Source organism: Numida meleagris, chromosome 5 (assembly GCF_002078875.1).
Source record: "Numida meleagris isolate 19003 breed g44 Domestic line chromosome 5, NumMel1.0, whole genome shotgun sequence".
Lineage (NCBI taxonomy): Eukaryota > Metazoa > Chordata > Aves > Galliformes > Numididae > Numida > Numida meleagris.
Genome location: NC_034413.1, coordinates 56,447,745 through 56,456,523, shown reverse-complemented (window position 1 = coordinate 56,456,523; position 8,779 = coordinate 56,447,745). Strand labels below are relative to the sequence as shown.

General features: G+C 68.2%; 2 protein-coding genes across 4 annotated transcripts; one reads left to right on the top strand and one right to left on the bottom strand.

The window, feature by feature from the left end:
- ZFAND2B (zinc finger AN1-type containing 2B) lies at positions 706-3,132 on the top strand. Of its 3 annotated transcripts, none has more exons than XR_002439420.1 (9): positions 706-846; positions 974-1,068; positions 1,147-1,278; positions 1,413-1,564; positions 1,652-1,756; positions 1,829-1,898; positions 2,051-2,127; positions 2,233-2,592; positions 2,707-3,132. XR_002439420.1 is itself a non-coding variant. In XM_021399115.1 (9 exons), the coding sequence occupies exons 1-9, from the start codon at positions 792-794 to the stop codon at positions 2,743-2,745; spliced, it is 804 nt and encodes a 267-aa protein (XP_021254790.1). In that variant the 5' UTR covers positions 706-791; the 3' UTR covers positions 2,746-3,132. The 3 variants fall into 3 exon arrangements, 1 of the variants encoding a protein (XP_021254790.1); XM_021399115.1 differs by having other exon boundaries at positions 2,514-2,592; XR_002439419.1 differs by having other exon boundaries at positions 2,051-2,592.
- Positions 3,258-8,702, bottom strand: ABCB6 (ATP binding cassette subfamily B member 6 (Langereis blood group)). The gene is made up of 19 exons (XM_021399112.1): positions 7,558-8,702; positions 7,199-7,336; positions 6,905-7,094; positions 6,604-6,696; positions 6,310-6,502; positions 6,109-6,230; positions 5,926-6,035; positions 5,788-5,853; positions 5,565-5,690; positions 5,404-5,480; positions 5,255-5,318; positions 5,086-5,171; positions 4,895-4,952; positions 4,654-4,758; positions 4,400-4,574; positions 4,074-4,186; positions 3,905-3,999; positions 3,635-3,703; positions 3,258-3,560 (listed from the first exon to the last, which is right to left on the bottom strand). The coding sequence occupies exons 1-19, from the start codon at positions 8,071-8,073 to the stop codon at positions 3,434-3,436; spliced, it is 2,523 nt and encodes an 840-aa protein (XP_021254787.1). The 5' UTR covers positions 8,074-8,702; the 3' UTR covers positions 3,258-3,433.

Genomic DNA, 8,779 nt, shown 5'->3' with positions numbered 1-8,779 from the left:
AGCAAGGGGACGCAAGCAGATGGGTCCTGAGAAACAAAGAGCCCCTTTCTGCGGCCCGTCGGCATCTTTCACATCGCTGCTGGAGCACGGGGCCGGGCGATAGCTGTTTTTCCCTGTCTGATTCGAGTTGTGCTACTGAGTGGCTGTGGAGTTTTCGCGATCAATGAAGTTCACTCCTGGCCCCGTTCAGTTCTGCGTCTCTTCCTGCCGCGGCCGCACGTCCCTCGTGCTGCAGGCTGCCCGCCAAGGGGCCGAGCCCCCCTCGGCTCCGCCCGCGTCCCTCGGGAACGAAGCACCTTGAAGAGAGCTGGGAGCTCCGTTACGCGGCCGAGGGTCGGCGCTTCGAGCCCGCTTGACGGCTGGGGAGGGAGGCGGCGGCCCGTCCCCGACCGCCGCGAGAGGGGAGGGAACGGGAAGGCGTCGGGGCGAGGATTTCCCTGCCGCGCTCCGTTCGGGCCGCATCTCTTACAGCGCGGCCCCGGGACCGCGGAGCCCGGGCAGGACGTCGCGTCCCCCCCCCCCCGCTCTCCGGGTTCGCAGCCGCGGGTACCGGGGGGGGGGCGCTGACGTCCGGGTTTGGGCCGCGCGGGGCTCAGCCCCGGAGCGGGAGGGAGGCGCGGGGCCCGGCGCTGCCGGCGGGGGGCGGAGAACAAGAGCTCCGGGCGCCGCGCCGTGCCGGCTCCGCGGGGCCGCCCCGTGACCGCCGCGGGGGTGGTGCCGGCCGCGTCCCCGCCCCGCGTGACGCCGGGACGGAAACGGGCGCGGCGCGGGCGGCCGGGAGAGGGGCCGCCATGGAGTTCCCGGACCTGGGGGCTCACTGCTCGTGGGCCGCCTGCCAGCGCCTGGGTGAGGGCTGGGCCGCGGGCCGCGGGGCTCGGCGGTAGCGCGGTGCGGGGCCGCGGCCGTAAAGCGCCGCCGGGGCGCGGGGTCGAGCGGGAGGAGCGGGGCCGCGCGCTGACCCCGCGTCCCGCAGATTTCCTGCCCCTCAAGTGCGACGCCTGCGAGCGGATCTTCTGCACCGACCACGTCGCGTACGCCCAGCACGAGTGCACCTCCGCCTACAAGAAGGTGAGCGCCGAGCCCGCGGCCCCCGCGAAGCCCCGCGTCCCGCGGCCCGGTGCTCCCGCCGCTCTCCCGTCCCCGCAGGACGTGCAGGTGCCCGTGTGCCCGCTGTGCAACACGCCGGTGCCGGTGCGGCGGGGCGAGATGCCCGACGTGGTGGTGGGAGAGCACATAGACCGCGACTGCAGGTCCGACCCCGCGCAGCGCCAGCGCAAGGTGGGGGCCCCGGGGACCCGCGTCCGGGAGCTCCGAGCTTTTGCGGAGCCGTGTGGGGAAGGCTCTGCCGGGGGAACGGCGCCGGGTGGTACCCCGCGGGTCTCCCCCCGGCTCAGTGCCGCCGCCGCTCGCAGATCTTCACCAACAAGTGCTTGAAGCCGGGCTGCAAGCAGAAGGAGATGATGAAGGTGATCTGCGAGCAGTGCCACAAGAACTACTGCCTGAAGCACCGGCACCCGCTGGACCATGACTGCGCTGGGGCTGGGCGGCCGCTCTCTAAAGCGGGGTGAGCGTCAGAGCAGAACTCCCGCTGCCCCCGGCCCCGTGCCTGGGGTGCCGCCTGCTCACCTCCAGCACGCGCTCTCTGCCTCAGGCATGCTGCACTCGCCAGGGCCCAGGCGTCCCCCCCCCAAGCCGGCAGCACGTCGAGCAGCGCCGCCCGGCCCGCAGGCAGCCCCCCCTGCCCTGCCCCTGCCAGGTAGGTGCCAGCCCTGCGCCTGGTGGGCAGCAGCTCTGTGGCATCGCCCAGCTTCTCTCCTGTTGTCTGCAGAGGTGTGGGAGCGGCCGTGCCCCAGGCCCGCAGCACCTCCCCGCCAGCTGCCGTGCTGCAGAACGGGCTGGTGAGTGTGGGGAGCGGAGGGGTCCTGTGCCCTGGGGGATGCCAGCTCCAGAGGGGCTGAGCTGAGAAGGAGGAGGAGGACGGGGGCTGCCTCCCGCTGCCTTAGTGCCCGGCAGGGGCAGCCGTGGCTGCTGACGAGGGGCTTTGTTGCAGAGCGAGGAGGAAGCGCTGCAGCGGGCACTGGAGATGTCCCTGGCGGAGTCGGCACGCGGCTCGGCACAGCAGCCCAGGTACAGCTGGGGCACGTGGTGCCACCCCCGTGCACGCCTGGCTTGCGGGGCCGGGGGTGATGCTGCCCACAGCACGGGGCTGCACCTGATGGCCCTGCTCTGCAGGGTGCTGGGGAAAAGGGAAGAGCCCGGAGCTGCGGTTGAGCCCACTGCCGGGCAGGGACAGTGCCGGGCAGCGCAGGGGGAACACGCTGCTTCCTGACTGCTTGGCACTGACGGGCACAGCCAGAGGTGCGGGGGGCAGCCAGCAGCCCGTGGGCACGCTGCTCAGCACTGCTGAATGGAACGAGAGCGTGCAGGCAGCCCCCTGCCCTCTGCTGCCCTGGGGGCGTAGGGGGGTGGGCACGTGGGGGTGCCAGGCACACGGTGTGCCGCTGTCCCCACAGCACGCAGGAGGAGGAGGACCTGGCGCTGGCGCAGGCACTGTCAGCGAGCGAGGCTGAGTACCAGCAGCTGCAGCGGCAGGTGAGCAGGCTGAGCCCGGGCCGTGGGTCCCCTCATTTCTGCTTACCGGGGACCGTGCAAGGCTGAGGAAGATGCCGCCTTGTCTTGCTCACTGCGTGCTCTCTGCCCTGCCAGGCACACGGCTCAAAGCCATCCAACTGCAGCATGTCATAGGCACGTGTGGGCTGTGCCGGTGGATGTGGCATCCCGCTCGTGGCACGAGGAGCGGCCGTGGCACCGCACGTGGACGCTGTGGGGCCCTGGCCTGGGTGCCACCAAGAGCTACCTGATCTCCCCAGGGCTCTAAGCAAGCCACCGAGCGCGCACCGACATCTCACCCTGCATGCAGGCGGTGCAGCACGCTCCTGGAGAGGTGGGGGCTGCAGGGTGACCCGAGCGCATGCTGAGCACAGCAGCTGCGGGCTGGGTCATCTCCTTGGGAGGAGCCCAAAGGGGCATCTGCGGGCGGTGCCGGGGGCTGGCGGTGCGTTGGGGTCGGGGCAAGGGAGTGCTGATGTGTCAAAGTGCTGCTTGGGAGAAAATAAAGGCACGGCCAAGGTACAGGGTGGTTTTGAGGAGTGGTGGGTCAGAGCCGTGCCCTTATGCTGGGGTCCCCGAGGCCCACAGCCCCCTCCCCGAGGCCATCCCACAGGCGCACCCCCTGCCCAGAGCACACGGCACAGAGCTGGGAAGGACCTGGTTTAAGAAACTACACCGCAGCAGAACAAACAGGTACAAACGGAGTGTCCAAGCCGGGCCCTGCAGCTCCCAGCACACGCAGGTAGCCCTGGCTGGCAGTGGGGTCCCAGCACCATGGGTGCCCACCCCTTGGTCAGCGCCACAGCAGAGCCCCCGGCCGTGCTCACGGCGCCTTCTTGCTGCCAGGGGGCTTCTCGATGTGACTCTCCTTGCTCTCGCCCTCGTCCCCTGCCTGCTGCTGCAGCCACATGCTGGCATACACGCCGCCCTTCTGCAGCAGCTCCTCGTGCCTGCGGGGACAGCGGGGGCTGTGGGCTGCCCTGGGGGACCCCGTGGGCAGGTGGCACCAAGCCCCTGTACTCACCTCCCGCGTTCGGCGATGCGCCCATCCTTGAGCACCAGGATCTGGTCTGCGCCCACAATGGTGGAGAGCCTGCATGCAAAAAGAGAGGTTTGCACAGTTTGAGGAGTGTGTCGGGTGCAAGGAGAGTCCCTGCAGCTGGCAGACGGCCCTTGGCGCTGCCCCAAGGACGCTGCACCAGAGGATGCTGCTGCATGGCTGCAGGGCTTGCTCTTCCCTTGCCAACGCTTGCAGGAAGGTTGTGGGAGCTGGACCAGCCCCATCCATCCCTACCTGTGTGCCACAACGATGCTGGTGCGCTGGGCGCAGACCTTGGCCAGAGAGGCCTGAATGTTCCTCTCGGTCTCTGTGTCCAGAGCAGAGGTGGCCTGCAGGAGAGGGATGTGGGCGGGGGGCAGCTGTGGGAGGGGTCTGCTGCCGGGCAGGGGGTCGGTGCCGATACCTCGTCCAGCAGGATGATGCGGGGGCCCTTCAGGATGGTGCGGGCGATGGCCACGCGCTGCTTCTCCCCCCCGCTCAGCTTCAGCCCCCGCTCCCCCACCTGGGTGCTGTACCCTGCAGGCACAAGGACAGGCACACGCTGCACCGGTCCCCTCCTGGACAGGGATGGGGACCTGGGCTGTGCTGCATGGGGCTGCCCCTGCCCAGGGGCTCATTCTGCCCTGAAGGTGGCAAGGGCACAGGGTTGCACAGGTGTTCCCAGGTGGAACGTCATCCCATGGCCCCCAGTGGGCTGCCATGGAGCCAGGAGGGGCCGCAGGGTCTCACCGTCGGGAAAGGAGAGGATGCGGTCGTGGATGTCGGCAGCCCGCGCCGCCTCCTGCACCTCCTCGTCAGTGGCTTGCACCCGCCCGTAGCGGATGTTGTTGGCGATGGTGTCGTTGAAGAGCACGGTGTCCTGGGGCACCACTCCGATGTGGGCGCGCAGAGACGCCTGCTTCACCTGGGAGGGGCTCAGGGGAGTGAGGGCTCAGCCGTGCCCCCAGCCCTGCTGTGCCCTCCCGGCCCTGCAGCGCCCATACCTGGGAGATGTCCTGCCTGTCGATGCGGATGCAGCCGCCCCGCACGTCGTAGAAGCGGAAGAGCAGGCGGATAATGGTGCTCTTACCCGAGCCTGAAGGCCCCACCTGCACCGGGGGGAAAAGGATTTGGAGATGCCAGAGACCCCCTGGCTGCTGGGCAAGGAGGGGCTACCCTGGTTGGAGGCTGTCACACCCCATCCTCGCCAGCCCCTCTGCCCCCATCCCACCCCACAGCTCTCACCAGGGCCAGCGTCTGCCCAGGCATCACAGAGAAGGAGACGTCCTGCAGGATTTCCTTCCTAGGGAGCGAGATGGAGGTGGAGACGGAGATGATGGAGATGGAGAAGGGTTTGGCGCCACTTCCCCTGCCCCACATCCTGGTACCAGGCCCCATAGCCGGGCCCGGCCCCGGCCCCTCCTGCCACCCCATACCCATCGATGTAGCTGAAGTGCACATTCTCAAACTCGATGCGCCCAGCCTCCAGGTGCAGGTCCCTGGCATTCACCGCATCCTTCACCTGATGGATGGAGATGTGGCCTCAGCGCCAGGGCAAGGGCATGGGGCCATGGCGGGCAGTGGGCTCAGCAGGGGGCCACCCACCTCCTGCTCCTCGTGGAAGAGCTCAAACATGTTCTCCATGTCCACGAAGGAGTTCTGGATCATCCTGGAGGGGGGCAAAGACCAGTGGGAAGGGTTTGGGGAGCACACCCCGCCCCACGTGCACCAGGCACCCCGCAGCCCCACACTACCTGTAGTAGGTGCCGAACCAGTTGAGCGGCGTGTAGAGCTGGATGATGTAGGTGCCAAAAAGGACGAAATCCCCCACCTGGAAGGGCCGGGCGACACGTGCCTGTCACATCCAGCACCAGGGCTGTCCCCAGGCAGGGCTGCCCAGATGGCACGGCCTTACCTGCAGCTTCCCCTCGGTGACAAAGAAGGCGCAGAGCAGGGACCCCGCCAGCAGCCCCAGCCCGATGACCAGGTTCTGGGTCTGGTTGAGGAGGCCCAGTGAGGCGCTGACCTTCCACTCAGAGAGCTGGGAAAGAAGAGGACCTCCGTGACACCTCCAGCCCCAGCCACCCCACAGGTGCCTACCACGCTCCTTCCCCCAGGACCGGTGCTGAGCCCCGTACCTGGTACTTGACAATGGCGTCATTGAAGCGGTTCACCTCGTAGCTCTCTGCGTTGTAGTACTTCACCTGTGGGACGCAGAGCCGGGCTCAGCATCCACCCTGCTCCCCCAGCGCCCAGCCCTACCCCTCCATCGTTACTGTCTCGAAGTTGAGCAGCGAGTCCACAGCACGGGACTTGGCCTCGTTGTCCCGCGTGTTCATGTCCCGCCGGTACTTGGTCCTCCACTCGGTGATGAAGATGGTGAGAGCTGTGAGGAGGAGCAGTGCGTCGGTGGGTGCCGGCAGCCCCGCAGGGCCCAGCACCCCAATGACCCCACTCACTCAGGTAGAGGCTCATGCACACGAAGATGATGAGTCCAAACCACGCGCTGAACACAGAGGTGAAGTACACGATGCTGATGATGATGTCCGCGATGGTGGGGACGATGCTAAAAACGATGTAGCTGGAAGGAAGGATGGGGACGTGGTGTTAGGTCAGCCCACCGAAGTGAGCACGGCGACCCTCTGCGAACGTGCCCTGACCTGAGCAGGCTGTTGATGCTGCTGGTGCCCCGGTCCACGCTGCGCAGCACCTCGCCAGTGCGGCGGCCCAGGTGCCAGCGCAGGGACAGGCCGTGCAGGTGGGCAAAGAGCTGCACCTGCACCTGCCGGTTGGTGAACTGCTGCACCCACACCCACAGGAAGGTGCGCATGTTGCTGATGAAGCCGGTGGAGCCTGCGGGATGCCACAGGATAGTTAGAAGGGACCGGGTCCTCCCTTGACATCCCCAGCCAAGGGACACGGCGGACATGCCCTATGTGCCCTGTGGTCCTTACCAGCGCCTCCGCCCTGCAGGAACTTCAGCCCCACATAGATGCAGACGGTCCAGGCCAGGGTGTGCCAGGGAGCACCCTTGGTCAGCTCATTCACTGGGGAGAGGGTGGCACGGCTTGGGGCAGAGAGCACCGCCGGGTGCCCCATAAGGACCAGCCCCTGCCCCCTGCGCTGCCCCAGAACCCTGCCGCTGCCAGGTCCCCGTGCCCTCCCACATCACTGGGGTCACCCCGCAGCACGTGGTGAAGCGGTGGGCTGCTGTCCTGCAGTGCAGCATTCCCTGGCCAGCCCCAGGCCCCTCACCGATGTTCTTGTAGTAGATGGGGACGAAGACGTTGATGGCGCGCTCCAGCCCCATGAGCGCCATGCAGAACAGCACCAGCCCCTGCAGCAGGCGGTTGCCCTTCGGCCACATGTACGGCACCAGCAGGCGCAGCTTCCTCCGGAAATCCTTCCAGGTGGAGCTGGTCCTGCCCGTGTCCTGCAGCAGCGGCTGGGGAGAGACCAGCGCAAGCAGTCGCCCCCAGGAGCCCATCTTCTGGAGAAGCTCATCCCAGCCCTCGTGCACACCCCTCCCCAGGCAGCCCCGGGACTCACCTGGCTGTTCTCCACGTCCCGCTCCTCCTCGTTGACCAGCAGCATGTAGGGCCTGTGCGGCAGCCCCGGCGCCTTCATGCCCAAGATGAAGAGTGTGAAGGTGCAGACGTAGCGCAGCAGCCAGAGGCTGAACTGCACCTGGACGGGGAGAGGGAGTCAGCACTGCCGCCCACCCTAGCGCAGCTCAGCTGTGATGGGCACACGGTGCATGGGCACACGGGAGCTGGGAGGCGTGGGTGCAACCCGCGCACCCTGGGCGCGAGCAGCCACATGCCAGGAGGTCAGCACCATGCCCAACCCCCCGGCACCGTGATGCTGCAGCCCAGCACCAAAATTCGCCAGCCCCGCAGCCCACCCACCTTCTGGTCGGCATCCCGCAGCGCCCACCACCACAGCGGGCTCCTCCAGCACGCAAGCATCAGGTTCTCGGCAGCGAAGGCCAGCGCCCAGAAGAGGAGGAGGACGGTGCCGTGGCCCCGTGTGCGGTCGTGGGCCAGCACCCGCGTGTGCTCCAGCTGCAGGAGGGCGACGGCGCAGCCCCAGGCAGCAGCCCAGAGGCAAGCGTACAGCACCATGTACCCATAGAGCTTCCCCGGGCCCCCCAACTGCCAGAGCAGCCCACCGAGGGGCAGCAGGGCCAGCAGCAGGGACAGCAGGACCTGGGCGCGGTAGAGGTGCGAGCGGGGGATGTACTTGGGCTCCATGGCACGGCCGAAGCGGACGTAGCAGGCGTACTGCAGGGCGCCCAGCAGCAGGCAGACGCTCAGCAGCACAGTCGGCACCAGCGTGAAGAAGAAGCAGGGCTGGAAGCCCTGCTGCACCCAGGCCTGTGCCATGGAGCTGTTGGCCTCGCAGTAGCCCTCCAGCAGCGCCATCCTGGCCGGTCTGCGGCTGCGGAGAGAAGAGGATGGGGTCTCGGGGGGCTGCGAGGAGGGATGTGGGGCAGGACGGCATGGCCAGGCAGGGGGCACTGGTGGGGGTGAACACCGTAGGACACGGCCTTATGGGACGCACTCAAGCTCCTGTGTGCAGTAGGGCGTGAGCACCAGCCAGGGTCAGCTTTGTGGCCTGGCATTGCTCTTGGGGGGGGAAGAAAGCGCAGGGGCTGCAGCGGGCCACCCCGAGCACTTGGACGGTGGGGTCAGCGAGTGCTCAGCGCTGCCTCCGCTGCAGGGACACAGAGGCGCTGCTCTGGGCAGGGGGATGCTGCCGGGGCCACGCGGGAGGGGAACACGGCGGGGAACACAGGGGTGACGTGTGGTGCAACAACCGGGAAAAGGCAGAGCACTGCGTGGAGAAAAACGGGGCAGTGCACGGTAACGCACGGGGCGATACAGGGGGCGACGCGGGGCAACGCCTGGGGAAAGCGCAGGGTGAAGTATAGGGCAACGCGCGAGGACATAGACCGGGTAACGCCGGCAACACACAGCGAAACGCTGGGGGCAGCGCAGGGGGCAGCGCAAGGGCAGGGGCAGGGACACGCCGGGCCGGCACCGGCGCCGCGGGGAGACACGCGCGGGGGAAAACGCGGGGGACGCGCGGGGGCCGCTCCCTGAGCGCAGCCCGGGCCCGGTACTCGCG

Coding starts and splice junctions, on each gene's coding strand:
- ABCB6 (XM_021399112.1), bottom strand. CDS start 8,073: ATGGCGCTGCTGGAGGGCTACTGCGAGGCCAACAGCTCCATGGCACAG. Junction 7,095..7,198: donor GGGACGTGGAGAACAGCCAG/GTGAGTCCCGGG, acceptor GTCTCTCCCCAG/CCGCTGCTGCAGGACACGGG. Junction 6,503..6,603: donor CCTGCAGGGCGGAGGCGCTG/GTAAGGACCACA, acceptor GGCATCCCGCAG/GCTCCACCGGCTTCATCAGC.
- ZFAND2B (XM_021399115.1), top strand. CDS start 792: ATGGAGTTCCCGGACCTGGGGGCTCACTGCTCGTGGGCCGCCTGCCAG. Junction 1,069..1,146: donor GCACCTCCGCCTACAAGAAG/GTGAGCGCCGAG, acceptor CCGTCCCCGCAG/GACGTGCAGGTGCCCGTGTG. Junction 1,565..1,651: donor CGGCCGCTCTCTAAAGCGGG/GTGAGCGTCAGA, acceptor TCTCTGCCTCAG/GCATGCTGCACTCGCCAGGG.